Consider the following 19148-nt stretch of genomic DNA (forward strand, 5'->3'; position numbering starts at 1 on the left):
TTTTTTCTTTTCCAGAACAAACTCCTCAGGCGAAGTAGATCAAGACCTACAAGAAAATTAACCGACTTGGCAGATCTTCTTTGCCCAAAGCTCTTGGTGCCACCAGTCTCTAGCAGAGCTTACAGCACAAGAAGGTGAGCAGGGATCTTTCTCAATATTCTGGCAAATCTGCAGCAGGCCGGGAGGAGTAAGCACATGCTGGGATGCATCGGGACACTGATTGAAAATTCCCTGGACAGGCTGCTGTGTGCTTCTCATTCATGTCTCAAGCATTGCTCAGGCACGTGTATTCGCCCTTGACTGAAGGCTGGATGATCTGCAGCTGAGTGATGACTGGCAGTAAGAGAGGCGAGACTTGAGCTGACTGCAGTTTGCCATGACAGGTTGAAAACCACCAAGGTATAAAGAATAGCAGAGGCCCCTTCTGAATCCGCTACTGTCACTAATATAGAAACCTTAATAACTCATTGATAAACCTTCAGAGTAGAAATACACAAAACACCCCTATGTACAGTAACATTCTTGTTTACATCAACTGGGTTAGGAATTTGATGCAAGGATTGCCACTGGTTGTTATTGGTTTAGCTACGTGATTGGGACTTGTCTGGAAAGAGCAAGATCGTTTGGGATAATTCATATCGGCAGCTGTTGACTCCATTGCTGCATCTGAGCAGTTGGCGTGACACAGAGGTGGCGCTTGGTGTGTGCTTGTGTTGCACACCCAACCTCCACCTACAGATGATTGAATCCCCTTGGCCATGCATTGGCAATTCCAGTCTTTAGTCCATCTCTGAAAAACGTGGTTCTAACTAGCTCCCTTCTTCTCCCATTCCTGCCAAGGAATAAAGGCGATTTAGACAAAAGGCAAATCTGGCAAGCCACAGGAGCTGTAATGTGCACAGGATCAAACCAATCATCTGGTACCCCAGGGTTTTTGGCTGCAGGGTAGATCAGGGATGTCCCTCTGTTATAAGCAATGCATGCATTTATTCATTTAAATCGCAGCCAGGGCAAACCCAGGTGAAAAGACCAGAGGAAAACCAGGCTGGCCTGCTCCAGCGGTGCTGGGGCAGGGGTGCTTCCCAGACCAAGACATGAGACCACCCACAACCCCATCCCACCACAGGCGCTCTGCTATGCTGCCAGAAGGGAAAAGCATTGGCTGTCCCAGATGGATTTTTCTCCTGTAGCAATTGTCACCTTACCTTAGCTTTCTGTAGGACTGTTCCCTTCCCCGTCACCATGACGGACAAAGGCCGGTTTTTTAAAGCTGTTGCTGAATTGACTGGTGAGTTCTCTGCGCTATTTGCTGGACTGGCACTTTTTGCTTGAATCTACAATAAAAATAATAGAAATTGTGTTGACTTTAGACTATGGAGAGAGATTGCTGCCTTTCACCACCATCTCCTAGAAAAGCTCAACAGTCACAGTCCACTTGCACTGAGAGGCGTTTTTCAGTGACATGCTGATTTCAAAATACCACCACAGTATGTGTGGGTGTTGAGGACTCAGGCAGAAGTACAGAGCAGGATTCTGGTGGTGACTCTCTCCATTTTATGGAAACCAAGTTCCCCAGGAAGGAATTCAGATGCCTCAATCTCCCCCTCAAAAAACACCCCTTGGCTCAGCTGAGCGCAGAAGGATCTCGGCCCAGATCTGCCCAGTCCCTGTTGCTCAAGGTCCCACAGGGAAATACAGTTGCCCCCTTTCACCTCCCCATCGCTGCTGTTTTCTCATTGTATTATTATCATTATTTTTATTATATACAATAATTAACATAATATTTAGATATAACAGAAATGAAATCTAAACCATAAATAAAAAAATTATCTATTGTAATAATATATTATTATTAGTTATTAAATTAACTACCCAGTTAAACTACCCAGTGCAACTACCCAGCTGCGGGGAAGCTGCTGTGCAGCCTGGGGGTGCCCCCCACATACCCGGGGGGCTGCGTTCTCCAGATGCGTGGTGTCCACCGCTGTGCCCAGTGTCACCGGGCCAGACTCTGCCTTCTTCAGGTTCTCCTTCACCTCCACCAGGCTCAGCTCCAGGTCCACCCTCCGGCTCTCCTTCCTTTTGCACTCTTCTTCTATCTCCTTCAGCCTCTGCTCCAGGCTCTTGTCTGTGAAGGGAGGGGTAACTCGGTGCAAGCCGGGAACTTGGGGAGCAGGGACTAGGGCAAGTCCTTATATTTTGCCCCAAGAGGGACTGCGACAGAGCAAGCTCTTGCTCTAGGGCACATTGGGGTACATGATTCGGCTCAAAGTGCCAGGTCTCCCCCCTGCCCCATGGTCCCACCTTGGCTCATTTCCACACATCGCCCCTTCCCCTGCTCTACCTGTGCTGCCTCCAAGCATTTCCTTCAGCTCCCGTCTCTCCTTGCGCAGCTGGGTGAGCTGAGCCCGGATTTCATCCTTTTCCTTCTCCAGCCGCTCCTTCTCCTCTGTAAATCTCTTCACCTCTGCCTCTGTCCTGTTCTTGCCCAGCTTGGTTTCCACTGCTGCCGCTGGAAACGCAACCCACCAAACAAGCTCAAGCCAGGGGAAAAAGCAGAAGGGAAAACCTTTTCACGTGCTCGGAAACAAAATAAATAAGGGTCTGGGAAGTCACAAACCAAGAGACTCATCAGTCCCTTGGGCACTGTACAGCTCCTGCATAGCAGCAGAAAGCTGAACCACAGGGCAAAACTCATGCCTGGAGCACCACCTCCCGCCAAGCCCCTGCTGCAGCGGGCACCCCCTGGCCACCTCTGCAGCCCTCTCACCCGGCAGTGGCATCTTGGGCCGGTGTGCGGGCACCAGCTGGGGACTGCCTGCTGTCACTGTGCCTGCCGGCAGCTCAGGGGCCGGCTGGGGGAAGGCGATGTTCTGCTGCTGCGTCTGGATTTTGACGGCGGGCATCCGTGGCGGCGCCTCGTCAGGCTCCGGCTTCTCTGGATGTTTCTGGAAGGGGGAAACAAAGTGGGATGATGTGGCCGGGGGGATCTGTCCCACTGATGAAGCTTGGCCCCACCCTGCAGTTGAGGACAGTACCTGCTCTGAGGTTTCCACTGCCTTACTGCAGGGCTCAGCTTCCTTATCCGTGGGGGCTGTCTCGGCGGCGCTCTCTGCTGCAGCCTTGTTGGCAGCTCTTTCTAAAGATGGTGAGCTGAGGGGTGAAGGCTGGCACGACTTCTTGCCAGCACAGTGTAGGAAGGACTTCACTGGGGTGAGATCCAGGTACACTCTGTCTTGGTCCCCCTCCAGTTTGCTTTCACTCTTGGGTACTTCTTCCTGCAAGAGGAGAAAGTTCCCCTGAAAAGGGACCGTCTGCTGCAGCCAGACGTACGATCAAAGTCTCACTGCAGAGCAGCACCATCTCAGGCAAGCTGGAGTATTTTCCATAAACCTTACAGGAACTAAAACCCCGTTCTCTAAGTCCCTCCATATGGGGCTTTTTGGTGTACTGAAGGGACGCCCCCCCCGCTCTCCTTCAATAGGTCTTTCCATTGGTAGCAGCAGCCTCTCCCAGGGATCTCACACTGTTGTACATCTAGCAGCCCCTGCCACGTCCTTTGTCTTTCCCAGGAAACAGTCCCATCCCCAGCGTGGCCCATCTTTCTTTTCATTACACACAGGACTTGCTCTCACAGACATCAAGAGGAATTTAGATTGACGGGGCTCTAAACAATCCACTATCTTATATCCAAATAATCCATGCTGTTTGCCGACAAACCCGTGGGGTTTCATCCCAGCTCCCTGAGGATCCCTAAAGCACCCTGCTGGAAACCTCTCTCCGGCTCCTTATCAACTCCTCTCCAGCACCCGCTTCTGCCCTGTTGCATAATCCTGGATTTCCCTGGGGGCTGGGAATCCCCTTTGCCGAAGTTTGACAACCCTCCCCCTTCACTGCTGGAGTCTCCCCCTGGCCAGATGTTTACCCATGCTCTCCAGCAGAGCTCGCTGCAGCGGGGCGGACTGCCGGTGGCACCGCGCATCTTACCATGGGCAGGTCTGGCAGATCCACATCGTCATACAGCTCCTCCTGCTGCATCCTGCCCTTTGGCAGGTTGTCGATATAGGCGTTGGGCTCAGAGTACTTCCTCTGCATTAAGCTGTGAACAGGCAGCGGGACATCCCATCAGCAGGGATGGGGTCTCGCTGCATGGCGGCACTGTGCTAAATTTTGGGGGCATCGGAATGCAGCAGTTCTGGGTATGGGAAGGGCCACATGCAGGAGATGAGAAGGTAGAGCCGTGCAGCAATGTGATCACTGGTCCCATTGCCCGTTAAGCAGCACACACCAGAGAGGGGCTATACTTCCCCTCAGCTCTTTCCTTTCTCGTCCAGCCCTTGAGCACAGCAGCACCACAGCCCTGCCCCAGTGGCATGGCAGCTCTGCGAGCACCATGGGTGCGTGGCCACGGTCCCACACCCCCAGCCAAGCCCACCCCACCAACCTGCCACTTGCAAAGGCCACCTGGGCATGTGCCCCTAACCCCGTGACAGCTGCGGCTCTGGTTAGAGTTGTCATGGTGGGACAACAAGTGCTCTTCTATCCCAAACAAAGCGATCAAGTCACATCCATGAATGCACCACCTGCAGCAGCCAACCTCTCGCAGGTGGTGGGACCCCAACACTCCAGCTTGCTTCTCCCCCACCAGTCCCCGCAGCCCCGCATGTTACCACTGACGTACAAGAAAGAGTTCTTCGCAGCGCTCACAATGCAGGAAACCCGGTCAGCATCCACGTAATCGTAGGTAAATTCCTCTGGGTCTGTTTTGGAACCCGATTCTGACAAGAGGAGGCCCAGCCAGTGGCCCATTTCCTCTGAGGACTTCGCCTGTGAGGTGGTCAGACAGAGAGCACAGGTTGCAGCAGCAGTTTCTCCGCACTCCCACGGCTACGGCTGACTGAGCCGTGGGTTGGGAACTATGCTGGCCATCCTCTGGGCTCGCAAGGGGAAAGGGGAACGACCATGTATTTATATTAAACCTGAGACCACGTCAAAAGAAGAAAGAAGTACTTCTCTGTGTATGGACTAATTCGCAAATTTGGAAGATATAGGAGTGCTTAACTCCTTCCTAGAATTTCTAGTCAATCTGCATTTTTCTTTCAGTGATGATCAATTCAGCTGCCTACAAGAGTAAGAGAAGTCTCTGTGGTGGGAGATGCTGGTGGGGAGCTGGCTTTGGAGAGGGACGTTTTATTTTGCACCAGCAGAGCGCAGCAAGGGGATTGCCAAACACCGACTCAAGGAGACTGGAGCACACCAGGGAGCCTGCGAGCTCCTTACTCCCGAGCCCAAACCCCTGCCAGGGCTGTTTGTACAGGGCAGAGGGGAAGGGGAGAGTTTAAAGTGGGATCAGAGAAGAGCTTCAAAGACAGCCCCTCACTTTAACATGGTCAGTACCAAATTCCCAGCTGCAGTGAACAGTCTGATGTTTTGCAAAATTAAGAATTAAATATGGTGCCTCAAAGTCAGCTCTAGCAAATAGCCACACGTGCTTCCTAGTAGTGGGGGATTTCCACCTGAAGCAAGAAGAAGTGGGCTGATGCAGCCATCTTTACATCTTTTGCTTTGATTTGAGGAGTTAGAGCAGTAAGCGCAAAGTAAAATTCAGGGCAAGTGAGTCCCAAATTGGAAGGTATATTTTAAGCTTCCGATCTGTTTTATTTAGCAGAGACTTCAGTCCCCGGGAAGCCAGCCAGCCAGTCTGTACATTGAGTCTGACATCACAACAAAATACAGATTCTTCCATTCACAAAATGTAAATTTTCACAGCACCTCTTCTTCACATCTGTAATTAGGCAAAATTTCTTAGACACAGACATACCCTGAATCAGAAGCTAAACAAAAACACCTTCAAACTTCATGGCAAGCATTCAAAGTCAGTTGTTTAGCTATAAATATTCCACCCACTGGAAAAATACAGGAAATTGCTCACATTGTCCACCTCCTACTATAATCACGCTGTCGTCAGAGAGAGAACTAAGATTAGAGATAAACAGTCCTGGATGCAGGCAAAGGAAAGTAACAGATGGAGATGAATTCACTTGCACTTTCAGGGGCAGATCTGTGATTGGTTTACTTGGGATGACTTTGGGACTCTCCATCCTCAGAAGATGAAGTTCTCTGTTCCTCCTAACCACAGACTTAAATCCCTAAAGTGGCATTCCTCTCATCTAACATTAACCATCTGAAATACATCCCATATAACTTAATCATCCAAGCTTATCCTATAGTCAGTGGAGAGAGATGGGCACCTCCAGAGGACCCTTCATCCCATCCTAAGATGAGTGCCTAAGATGAAGGCTGAGTGGTCCTCTGGAGGCACCAGCATCAGACAGAGCCTGGATTATCCGCTAGGCAGGACACCTTCTAGGTGACCACAGGCAGATGAACCAAAGTCCCATACTTCAGGTTCTGTTTTGCTGGACTGAGGGTTCCTCTGGAGGACCTCACCAGCACTTAGGCCAACTAAGATACCCAAGCTGATGACTTAAAGCAGAGTTTGCTTGGACGTATACACCCTACCTCCAGAACGACCCGTTCTTCCCCGTTGTGCAGGATGCGGAAGGAGTAGAGATGATCAGGGCTTGGCTCTGGGATAACTTCACAACCTGCCAAACTCAGGGGTTGCTGAGCCACTTTGCTTCGGTTCTTGTCCTGGTAGAAATGGAGGTGACCGTCTTTTATCTGACACCAGCGGGACTTCCACTGGGTGTTCACTAGCACGTTCAGGTAACCTGCAAGCAAGCACAGGTTACTTAGGCATATTTTTCACCCCAGGGGGAGAGGAAATCCAAACTCATTTGCCTGCACAGGGATATGTGATGAGTAAGTTCTGAGAGTCACCGCACAACACAAAGCCGCAGGCAATGACAAAGAGCAAAAGCAGAAAGAGAAGCTGTCCTGCCCATATGAAACAGAGTGAAAAGGATAAAAATCTGTTCAAAATGAGACCCTTGAAATTCAGGTTAGGTTTGGAGCAGCAAGTTGGCTGCAGACGGTTGGACAAAGCTGGTCCCAGATGATGAATACCAGCTGACCCACGCAGCCCTCTCCCTGCTGACTCCCACACCCTGGGCTGATGCCCACGGAGAGCAGCACAGAAGCCCTCTGCGTGCACGTCTGGTGTTACATGCCCTTCCTCTTGGGTCACCCTGTGAGCTATTGCCCGCCCTTGTAAGCCACACAGTCACCTTAACATGTAAGAGGCACCACAATCTGCATGGATTTACTGGCACAGACCAAGCTGACTGTGGCCTCTTGCCTCCCCCAGCAGGACAGCCTGGCACATGCGCATTTGAGGAGATGATGCCTGGTGCTCATCCTGCCCTGCAACACCAAGATCCAGCCCTGAGACAAGTCCCTGCAGGGGAGTTCATGTTGCCACTTACTGGAAGTCTCCAGGGATCTCTCTGGGCTATCCAGGGAACTGGATTTTTTCCTCCCGAGGTTCATCAGGTTGCTCAGTTTCAAGCCAGTTGTACCCTTCTTCTTAACTACCAGAAAGGAAAAAGATATGTGTGGTTTTCCCACCTCGCAGCCCGACACGCAGCCCGCTGTCCTCGCTGGGTGTCCTGCCCCAAAGCTGCCTGGGCTGCCATCCTGCACCCAACAGTGCTGCGGCACACACATCCCTTGCAAAGGACAAACCTGTGACTCAGGGACAGGCTGTAATAGTCCAGAGCCCAGGGAAATGATGAGCAAGATGGCACCAGTAACTTCAGTTAAGTGACTTGCCAAAGACACTTAATCTATATGGTGTCCTCACACCAGCGGCTGCTGGAGCTGCAGGAAGGCTTTGCACAGGTCTTGCTGCACAGCTGCCAACCTCCCTTTCTTACACTACAAAGAACTGAATTAAAAACCATTACCCATAATTTTTTACTGTCTTCAAGTCCTTTGCTTTCTAAAAGAGGGACTCAAGGCAGAAAGGGGGAAAGCTTATGCCCAAGAGCCTCTTCAGCTTTTCCCACTGACCACATCAGTCAGTGCGTGAATATGGCTGTGGCTGTGTAGTCATCAGGGAATCTTGATAAGAAATCAAGTTGGATGCTTTTACTCCAGATTTTCTTTCTCTCTGGTATAACAAAATGATGAAGTCCTAGTGTAGAGGGACTCAGCAGCCGAGTTCCATCTGTTGGGTGTATCCAGTGAGTCCTCAGCATGGATTTCTCTTTCTCTCTAATACGTAGATGGGTCCCACCATCCTTCTAACAGAGCATCTCCTCTTATAATGTACTTGCCTACCCCATCTTATAGGTGGAGAATGGAACTTAAAGCCCAGAGTCAGATGCCCCAATGCAAAGGTATACCTCTCCCATTGGAGACAGCTCTGCATTTCACGCAGGTACTCCAAGTTTCTTCCCAGAGATCTCTGAGGAAAGTCACTTAGGTTGTATTTATTCCTTCTTAAACTGTCCCAAAGTGACTTGCCCAGAGTCATGCAGGATCTGTGCGGTAGGGCAGGTATCACACACAGGTTTCTCAAGCCCTATCCTAACTATCTAACTGCTGAGAAATCCCAACATCCACTTGTCACTTCATTATGGAAAAAAGCACTGAAATCATTTCAGTCAATTCACAGGCAGTGAATTCACATGGAGTTTTCCTCTGCATCGGGTCAGTTTGGGGCAGCAGCAGCAGGAGACGCTACAGAAACCCTCACTACATGTGCAGGGTCAATGGCCCGCTTTCCCCCTCATTCCCAGGGTGAATTTTTACCATCTTTTATCTCAGCCATCTCTGGGTGGCCATCCGTGCTGCTTCCACTCTCAGAGGCTGCAGAGTACCTCTCGGATACCTCCACCTGTCAACAAGCACCAGACACAAGCTCCACAGATGGACGTGACCCATTCCTCCAGCCAGCACCCACCATAAGTGCCTTCCCCCCCCCTCCTAAATTACGAGGTCCCACCCTCTCTGCAGCAGATGCTTTCACACAGACATCCCCATCCGCCCACTGATGCGGTGCCCTCCCTGCTGTGTCTCAGCCTGGCATGGGCAGATCTGGCACACAAATTGCCCCAGCTGGGCTCGTCTGGGGGCATTTGCTAGTCCCCATAGGAGGGCATGGGCAGAGGAACTGACCAGGTGCCAAAACTGGTCCGTTTAGGGTGTCCACCTGAGACTTACGAAGGTTTCTTTCTCCTCCCACTGTTTTGGAACAAGCTGCCCCCAGGGAATTGTCACCTAGACCTGGACTAAAGACTGGCCCAAGGCCTGGTGACCAAGGGTCTATGTCCCTTCCAAAGCTCTTGGTGAGCACAACTGCCCTGTTGGATGAGATAGCGCTGCTGCCCTGTACAGAGGAGAGCCCAATGCAGAGGCAGTTTTGGAGGAAAGATGTGGCAACAAAATTAAGATTGCAAAGCACAAATAAGATTGTTCCAATAATGCTCCTTTTCAGCAGAACAGGGGTCTGGTTACACTCATATCAGTCTTTGCTCAGATAAAATTACTGCACCTACAACTATTATTCCTTAAAGGAACAGGGTGGAAAAGCCTAACTACCAGTTCTCTCTGTAGAGACAAGGTGTACCTTTGGGTAACTGAGACGCTGAGAATCTGGGATGTACTGGTTGCCTTCACTGGCTCCTTCACAGAGCAGACCACTGGTCTCCTGGATTACCTGTACAGAAGGGGAAGCCATAGCCTGTGAGAGAGCTGCAGTGACAGCATCAATACTTCTCCCCCTACCCAGGAGAGGCAAAACCACAGCAGCCCACGAGACCCATGGTTTACACTCCCTGCGACGCCGGGGACTTTGCTGGTGTTGCAGCAGGCAGCCAGCAGAAACTGCTGGATCCGAGTCAGCCACGGAGAGGCGGCCAGCGAAGGCAGCCCTGGCGCCTCACAGCCCGTTGTCGCCCTGGGGTCTGTGAAAGCTCATTCTTCTGCTGCCGTCTCAAGGAAAGGGCCACATCTCCCCCTGCCCTCAGCCAATTCATACCCACCCCAGACATCCCTCCTGCCGCAGCAGCTGGGCTGGGAGGTCCCTCCGTGGCCTCCTGCACGCAGAAGGCAGCAAGGATCTGCATGAAGCAGCTATCCCAGGACATGAAAATGAAGTGGTGTATTTGTATACAGGCTTGCGGTGAGGAAAGGAGCCAGAGCACACAAGGACAGGACTGAGATTAGATATGGTCTCCAAGCAAAGCCAGGGTAGAAGCATGGGAGCACCAGCAGGGCAAGCCCCGAAGGCGCCACTGACCCTGAGCCACTGCTCTGCCTGGTCTTTACTCTGCAGCCCCAGCACGATGACATCGGCATTCATGGGGATGATCTTCAGCTTGTGCTCCTTCTTCCTCACTTGCTTTTCCTTGTGAATGACAGTGCAGCCCAGCAAATTCACATCGAGCTGAGGGCTGTGGTCTTTGGAGCTCTTGTAGCACTGGGGAAGGAAGATGAAGGGCAGGTAAGAGGCTGAGGAGGAGCCTTCCCTGTCGCTTGCTGGTGTGAAGCCACCCCTAGAAGTGGCTCAGTGCAACCACACGCATTAAGTGCACTGAACACAAGAAGGTCCTCTGGGTCCTACAGGGCTGCAACGTCTACACAGACTACACACAGGACATCTCCATATGAATAGAGATACACATACATCTATGTACATGCATATATAGTCTGAAATACCTCTCACGGGTACTGCTAGAGGGTCAAATGTGGTTAGCCAGTGGGATAAGCATCCCTCCTGTTTAACCACCTCAAAAAGTTTCCCCAAAAAGCATCTGTAGGCATTTTGGGAGTTTGGGATTTTGGCCACAAATGTGCCCTTGTGCCGCCCTCAGGAGCCCCATGCCCACAGCCCTTCTGAAAATGGAATGAGATCCCCAAATCCCTGGGACGTGGGTTTTGAAGCATTGCTTCTAGAGGTACTTTGTTTTTCCCCAGCTAGTTAACATGGCCTGAGGTGCCACTTCCCTTCCTAGCTCATGAAAATAGGCAGAAAGTGGAGGATCTACCCACCAGCAACCTGGTGTCCTTGATAACACACAGCTGTTTTGCCCACTGTCCCAGCCACTTCTTTCTCCACAGGAATGCACAGATGCGGGCGTCCTTCATCAGCTCGATGGTGGCCTCCGTGGATGGCCACTGATGGGTTGCTGACTTGCCTTTGCTGCTCTCTTCTTCATCATAAGATTCGTAGGAGCTACTAACAGCTTCACCATCTTCTATAACAAAAGCAAAGCTCTATCATTACATACATTCCCAGGACAACTCCGAGCCCATTGATTGCCTCAGCCATGCTCACACATGCAAAAGCTTCCAACACAGGGATGTGTCTTTTGAGGCTCTCCTACAGGATAATCCATAGGAACCACCCCCCCCCCCCCCCCCCCGATCCCTTGTGTTTTTTTTTTCCTTTCTAGCCCAATATTAATCTCATTGAATGTTTTGTGCCTAATAGTCTCAGCAAACACTCAAAAGACACTTCTCAATTGACCACAAATTTGGGAACAACCCCTTAGACATTTTCTGACGTTTGCTGCTCCCCCCCCCCCCCCCCAAGATGCTTTTTCTACTTTCCACTTCAAGCCAAACACTCACAATTTTTAAGATAACAGCAAGCTACAATCAGCCCTTGTCCTCTGAATGTCAGAAGTAAAACTGGTATTTGCGAGGCCATGCAGCAAGCAATGATCTATTGTATTTGAGATGTCATTCCTTTTTCCCTCTCTGGGCTAACAGGTCTCTCTCTCTACTCAGCATCTAAGGGACAGCAAGGGGCTTTGAAGTAATACACTGCTGCAGCAGCAAAAATTAGTCATAAGTGGCAGCTGTAAATAACAGTAATCACATTTTTCATGTTCATTCTTAAATGAATTGCTACTTTATTAGGATGAGTTGGGATTTTCAATACCCAGCTCTAACGTACTGTAGGTTATTGGACTTTTCAGCTGATAGGAACAGCTGGTCATTGGTACCAGATTAATCAGAAACAATGAAAATGTTCCCACTGACTGCAAGGGAATTTGCCATGCTCTGCTGGCGTTTACAGTATAGCTCTTATTTGCAAGGTAAGCTCACACAGCAAGATGGTAAGATTTGGGCAGCATCTTTGTAGGGTTTTGCATTCTTGTCCTACCAAACAGCATGGAGGAATATTGTTAAGTTTCTCTCACCAGAATTTAATATAATTTTGATTCTCATCAAATCTTAATATACACATAAAAGTAACATTATCAGCTGGTGCAAAATAAAAAGAGGAAAAGCAGCCAGAAAAGAGAAAAAGAAAAAAAAAAAGCATTAGGAGCTTCACTGAAGAACATTTCTTAAGTTTGGTTTATTTGTTCTTAAAATAAAAGAAACTGAGATGCAGTACCAAAGCTACAGCCTTACCCCCAGTCTCCTCTGGTGAAATCTTACACTATAACATCCCTCAAGTGATCAAAGCTGCACCAATTAAACAAACTTATTAAAAAGCAAATAGTCCCTTTCAAAGTCTCTCAACGGTGCTGACAGCACACTACTGGCTCACCATCTCCATCCCCTTAATGTATCAGACAGTCCATCTTCTATGGGAACACATTACCCACCAGTGCATTATCACTATGCCGACCTTTGTCCACAGGCACCTGAGCAGGAATTCAGATGGAGCAAAAGTGATGAGTTTCCTTCTCTCTAGGAACGCCAGGAAGCTGAACCTCTGCACTGCTAGGGACCCTTCCTTACGCAGCCAAGGGAACCTCATCTTCTAAATCTTCCTCCTTACCAACATGGGGCTATTGCTAACTGCTCCTCTCGCCACTCTTGGGTGTCTCTGGTGCCCCTCACCCAGGCGTTAGGCCTCAGGCTGCCACCTTTCTCCTGGGGGAAAACACATTTCTTCCATGCTCTCAGCAGGAGCCCTGGCTGCTCAACCACAGCCACAAGTGCTTCATCAGATGAGCTCTTCTCTACTTGAAGAGCTGCAGCTGTTGCTGGCCTGGTGACACTGCTACAGCCTCATGATGGAAAGGCATTTTCCAGGCTGTGTGGTTGGCAAACTGGGACAAACCTTGCTTGGGTGACTTGAGACAACCCTGTCATCACTACTAAGGCTCACTCAGTCCCAAGTCATATAGCTCAGACACTTCAGTACAAAGTCTCCATTTCCACCTACTGGCAGTTTCAACAGTTTTATCCTCTCATTGCCATGACATCAGTGGCAGCCATGTTCTTGGATGTCTTAATCTCACCCACCTCTGCTTTCCCGTTTGTCTTCTCATGACCTCCCAGGGAGCTAAATCAATACCATGACGCAGGAAGCTCCAACCATCTCGTACTCCAGAACTGCCTCTACCCAAGCAGAGCACCTTCAAAATTCACTGCATGGCTACTTGTCAATACAGCCAGCGTTACCACATATCAGCTCCACATCAGTGATGAGAACCAGGGGAATAAAGACTAGGGAAGTTCTCTTCATTGTCATCTTGAACACGGAAAGGCACATAAAATGCCACCTTGTGTACATCCAGCATGGGCAGAGAGAGGGGAGAGGTGGTTACCCTCCATGCACATAATGGGCAATGCCAGGGGGAAGCACCTGATCATCTTTGCTGAAACTAAGTTGTTGGGTTTTTTTGTTTGTTTGTTTGTCTGTTGTTTTTTCTTTTTTTTAAAGGCACTTCAGGTTTGGAAAACATGCCATACCCATCGTTATTGTGGCATAAATAACGCCCTCAGTAACCTGCAACCCTGGCCTGGGTCCAGCCGCAGCAAGCCTACCAAAAAGACCTGCACAGTCAAAAGGAAAGAGAAAGGGAGACAAAGAGAGAAAGCCACAGATAAGCAAATGCGGAGAACAAGGGTACCAGTCCGGCTCAGCCCCATGCTCCCCCCTCGGCCGGTGAGGCTGCCCCATCCCTGCTGCCGGCAGAGGAACACGCCGTACGATGAGACTTCAACAAACACAGACAACATTTTCAACCCATCCCCTCAAACAAGGCAATTCCCTTTAAAACAGAATCATCGTCGTCGTAATTAAAATCAGCCAGGGCAGATGAGCTGTTTCAGCCAGAATAATTATTGCTCAGTTGGCAGTCACGTTGCCCCTTGCGTTTTCACTCTGTTTCTTATCGCACCCTTCAATTATGCAAACGCAGCCGAGAACGAGGACGATAACGGTTTAACACATTTCAGCCCAGGAGGAAAGGGAAGCAGCAGCGTTTGCTGGAGCTGTAGAATGAAAGGCAGAGGCATCCCCGGTGGAGGGGTGGGACTCCTGCTGATGAAAGAGGGACCCCGAGACCCAGCGGTCTTGCCCACCCGCTTCATTTTAATTAATTCACCCATGGTTTGTTACAGTGCCTTGCAGTCCCACCTCTGATGCTGCGCGAATTCTCTATCTCCTCAGCCCATCTGGAGGCTTGCTTTGATGTCCTTTCTTAGCAGTGCACCCAATAATTTTAATGATGTTTCTATTTTTGTTTGATTTTACTATGCCCATTTGTTTGGAGATGCATGGGTGTCTTCCAAGGCTCATGCTGTAATTCTGTTGGAAACACCACCAGCAGCTCCCTGGACCGCCAGCCCCTTTCAGACCCAGCTTGTGGGGAGAGGGGGGTGAGCACAGAGGGCATGGAGGGTTACTGGGGTCAGGCTTTAGCATCTTTGGCCAGGGCAAACCCATGCATGTCCAGACCACCCTTTAGCAGCACCAGTAGTGTCAAGGTCTCAAGGCAGTTGCTGCCAATGAGCATCGCTCTACGTAGGACGGGTACAGGACACTATTGCCTACCCTACGCGTGGTGTGCCGTACTTCACCCTCTCCTGAGCCCCCCCAGCCTCCTCCTGCCACATACCTGCTGCTCCACACCTCTCCCTGCCCCTCCTTCCCGCTCACCCCAAGCATGAGGTTGCCAAAAAGCACAGAGATTCTCAGTGACATGATGCTGCCTTCCTTTTCACACAAACCACCGTAAAAGCCACCAGCATTATCGCACACCAGGTGGTTTGTGTAGAAGAAGGGACCTGCTGGGGCCCGCAGAGGGGACCGGTGGTTGAGCAGTCATGGGAGGGCAAAGGTACCACACACCTCGGCGGCGAGGGACTGCCTGGGCTTGCACGTCCCATCTCTGCTTGCTTCACGGGCTCCTATCTCCACTTAACCACTGTGATACTGCTCGGTAAAACACCGAGCCCACTGGTCAACAGCTGTTCGTAGCAGCCACAGGCTGCCCCATTTTGACTGTGCTCCCATCATATGGGGTTTTCTCTCTTTTTCCAACCATACCTGCAGGGCTCTGGTCTCTCACTTCCTTAGGTGTCTGACCGGCCCAGATTTCAGTGGATGGTGGGTGTATTTGCATCTTTGAGCAGCAGGTTACCAAGGAGGAGCGGAGGTTTAAGCTGGGTGTGTGCTTATCGCTCCTGCCAGCCAAGGCTTGCAACGCAACGCGTGTTTATGGAGCTGCCTGGATAACATAACCTGGGTTTCCCAGCACACAGATCCATGGCCGTACTCCAGCTAATCCGGTGTATGTCTTTACATGCCACGGCTCTTAGCGCGTTATCCTCTTTCCCAGTGCACAGCAGGGAAAAAAAAAACACAACCCAGTCCATTTATCTTACAGTGCAGGCAACTGGAAACCCCCTGCGGGGACACAAGGCTGCAGCGGCTGCAGGAGGGCTTCAGTCCCCTGCACCCTGCTCGGCACAGCCCTGCCCTCAGCCAAACAGCCCACAGCGTTTCGGCAACACCGAGCTGGCACCTAACCACACGTGGCAGAGCAGGGGGGAACCTCTCCTCTGCACCAAACGGCATGTTTCACCCTGGCCATGATGAGCCTGCACCTTTTCCCACTCCAGCTGGGCGTGATCTTCCTGTTCACCACTGTAACGAAGCTGCAGTCAAAACGGGAGGGTTTTGGGAAACAAAGATCTTTCTGCATCTCTCTTTTCGTGATTAGCACTGTCACTCCTAAGCCGTTGTGAGAACAGCCACCCACACGGAGCTGCGAGCCGTCCAGGTGTGCAAGGTGCACACTCGCAGCGAGCGCTGTTCAGATACATCAACCTCCCGCCACTTCAAGAAGTGGCACTGCCGGCACTTCCCTGTTCCAGGGAACACACCGGGGCTGGAGAGGACTCAGCTTCTCTCGTGAACAGCTCAGACTCAGCAGCCAAGGGTTTAGATCCAAACCTTGTACCCTGAACTCTCACTTCGCTGTTTGCTTTGAGTCTCCCCGCTCAGCTCTGCCCCACACCACGTACGCCACTGCACCCCACTCCGCTGCAGTCGAGGCTGACGAGCACCCGCTTCTTCTGCAGCACAGTGGTATCATCTGCCTCCTTTGGGCTTAAATGGATGATAAAGCGATGACAAGATCAGCTCTGCTATCAGATCAGAGGCAGGCAATCTCTCGTGAAGGGTGTTCACCCAAAGAAGGATGCGGAAATACATCTTAAAAAGCGAGAATCTGGGAGCTCAGCCTGCACGCAGCCGTCTCCTCCCGAAGGGTTGCGGAGCCCACGGGTGACAGGTATCGGTGGCGCTGCTGAGGACACTGCTGAGAGCTGCTGACCCAGGCAGCGAGCGAGTGTGCGCAGAGGGAACCCGCACACTGTCCTCTCACATGAAGTGTGGCTTTTTAATCAGGTTTACAGATGGCTAAACTGCCACAAGAGACATAGCTGAATAAATAGTCAATTATAAAAACGGTTATCACGGCTAACAGACCAACAGAGTCAGGGATTTTGAGCCCCAAAGGGACGATTAGAGCACTAGGACATGAATGCAAGCCACCACAGCGTCACCACTCACTCCTTAATAGAAACCCGTGTTTGACTACAGCCTATCTTCCAGAAAACCATCCAGACAAAGAGAACCCACAATGGTTTATAATATTTTACAGTGACGTTATATTAACCCAGGTCTACTACTTATTTCCACAGGAACATTAAAAATTTGAGTAATTCAGTAGCCTTTTCTTTCCAACTAGCATTAGATCTGTAATATCAAATGTGACCAGCAACAGAAAACAAAGACGTAAGAAACGTCCGCACTTTCATCTACTCGTTCTCATAAACCTCAAGTCCTCCATCTCCCACATAACCCCTCCCCCTCCCCAGACGTTAGCTGTGATATACCATTTACAGAGACATCATATGGCTCAGCCTCTTCATAATATCCCTCTGGGGATTCGATCTTGGGGACCGGAGGTTGTTTTGTTTCCGGAATCTGCAGAATAAATAAATAAATAAAAGAAGCATGATTTAAGGTAAAAGCAGATACTTGAAAAAAAACAGAGCATCCTTTTCATTAGCACTAAAGTGCATCCGAGTGGATGAGACCTTTCACGTGTGTACACCAGGATTTTAATGTGAACTGGTTGAGGTGACAGGGAAGAAAGAGACTGTGGAGTGTTTCCAGTGTACAGTTAGCTCAAATATAAAGGAGTTCTTTGAAATTACTGTATAATTGTGTCATAAATATTATTTTCTCTAATTTTGCTGAGAGCCCCAGGAAAAGATCAACTCATGCCTTTCCTCAAAAGCAGCAATTCCAACCCATTGGCCTTATCATGAACTGGGACTTCTGCCTGCTGCACTGATACTCCCCCCCAAGCTGCTCATCGTAACCGGGGATGATCCTCTGTGCTATTCATTATCTGAACAGAGAACCAGAAGGGCGGACATTTGGGGAAATCCTGGCTTTACACTGAAAAGCATAGCCTGAGCGGTCGCTGGTCGTGTCTCCACGTCTCTGACTGATAGCAAACCAACAGCTAAAAATCTCTGCTTTAGGAACTATATCAGGAATCTTTAATTGTGCTCTGAGCAAAAGATGAAGGAAATGGATAAACAACACTGATGGAAAATAAGTCTTTGAAAAGAGTCCAAGTGTTGGAAAATCCCTGTGCTGCCTGCCAAACCCCTCCCTAAACACAAGCAAGGGCTGGCAGGAAAAACAGTGCCTTGATCCTTTAGAAATACCAACACATGAGAGAGAGAAAAAAAAAAAAAAAAGTGAAGCTAAGAAACAAACTTTTTACTTTTCAAGTAATTCACATGGCTGTTGAACGTGAGACAGTGGAGCCAGAGATCACAACTGGATGAAGACACAGCTTACACTCTTCCCAAAATACGTGGCATCCCACCTCTCCCATCACGATCCAACAGTAGCATCCCCCCGTTCCCCAGTGACTTGTCCCCTCTCCTCGCCCAGGTCAAACCACCTCCTGTCATCTGACAACGGTATGCTCTGGCTCACCCCACTTCAACTGGCTTCTGACCAAGACCTGTGCAAATCCTGGGTAGGATGCTCAGTGCACGCAGGGCTAAAGCCCCACTTTCCCCAGGAGGATGGGCCAAAGAGCAGCTCGCTCTCTGCAGACAGCAATGTGGAAGGTCACGGATCACGCGCAGTCCTTCATGCCGGCCCACGTGATTGCTCCTGGTGGTCTGGAGAAGAGAGGCCAGCTGGCCATCAACATTGCAGAGCGGTCTAAGGCAGGATCAGTCCCTTTGCAGGTCACACCAGCATCATCAAATGCAGGTTCAAAGCTGTCCACCCTGCCCTGGATATTTCAAACAGGTACTGCTGCCCAGGTGTAGAAAGGAAGCTTTGAAGGAAAAGATGTTCTGGCCAGCAAGTGCCCACCAAGGGGAACGCAGCTGATCCTGTGGGAGCTAGGTACCCTGACCACACCAGCCAAAATCACATGTCTCTGCTCCCACGTGGGCCAGCTGCCCATGGCTTTGCCAACCTCGCAAACTTCTCAAGTGGCTTGGATGAAAACCCCTTCCTACGTGGGTCTGCCAGATGCCGTGAGCACACTCTGAGCTTGCTTTCCAGAGCCACGTGGGACACACTGCCAGAAAACACTTGCCTCCAAACACTTAAAGGTTTAGGAACTTGTCCTAATGTGTTAAATTAAAGAAATAAAAACAAACCCAGCCACTCCAAAGCTTTACTTAATCCCTTCTCTGGCCAGGGAATGTGCCTGCAATTGCCATCTGTGGTGGCCTCCTGTGTGCAGCCAGCTCACATTGTGCTACGACCATAAACAAATTGCCTACACAAAGAAACACTGTGGGTTTATTTGACACCGTCCCACAAGTGTCAGGGAGAGGGAGTGAGGGGGAGGGGGGGAGAAGGGGCCGCTCTGCTTTGTTTCCTACAGACAATGGAAGCCAACAGGGACTAGGTGGGACTACACCTCAGCTGCTGC

At 50.3% G+C, this 19148-nt stretch overlaps 1 protein-coding gene across 1 annotated transcript in view; it reads right to left on the reverse strand.

Annotated features, from left to right (window-relative positions):
• Positions 1 to 312: 312 nt before the first annotated feature.
• The window catches only part of AFAP1L2 (actin filament associated protein 1-like 2), a 28109-nt gene continuing 9273 nt past the window's right edge, over positions 313 to 19148 (reverse strand). The window contains exons 5-19 of the mRNA XM_009881638.1: positions 17065 to 17155; positions 10960 to 11165; positions 10208 to 10387; positions 9536 to 9625; positions 8719 to 8803; positions 7389 to 7493; positions 6523 to 6734; positions 4682 to 4827; positions 3988 to 4099; positions 3039 to 3278; positions 2771 to 2948; positions 2345 to 2506; positions 1947 to 2128; positions 1206 to 1334; positions 313 to 832 (exon numbers count right to left, since the gene is read on the reverse strand). Of these exons, the coding sequence (XP_009879940.1) occupies positions 806 to 832; positions 1206 to 1334; positions 1947 to 2128; positions 2345 to 2506; positions 2771 to 2948; positions 3039 to 3278; positions 3988 to 4099; positions 4682 to 4827; positions 6523 to 6734; positions 7389 to 7493; positions 8719 to 8803; positions 9536 to 9625; positions 10208 to 10387; positions 10960 to 11165; positions 17065 to 17155 (2145 nt within the window). The 3' untranslated portion in view covers positions 313 to 805. The remainder of the gene's footprint in view (positions 833 to 1205; positions 1335 to 1946; positions 2129 to 2344; positions 2507 to 2770; positions 2949 to 3038; positions 3279 to 3987; positions 4100 to 4681; positions 4828 to 6522; positions 6735 to 7388; positions 7494 to 8718; positions 8804 to 9535; positions 9626 to 10207; positions 10388 to 10959; positions 11166 to 17064; positions 17156 to 19148) is intronic.

Source organism: Charadrius vociferus, unplaced genomic scaffold (assembly GCF_000708025.1).
Source record: "Charadrius vociferus isolate BGI_N301 unplaced genomic scaffold, ASM70802v2 scaffold282, whole genome shotgun sequence".
Classification (NCBI taxonomy): domain Eukaryota; kingdom Metazoa; phylum Chordata; class Aves; order Charadriiformes; family Charadriidae; genus Charadrius; species Charadrius vociferus.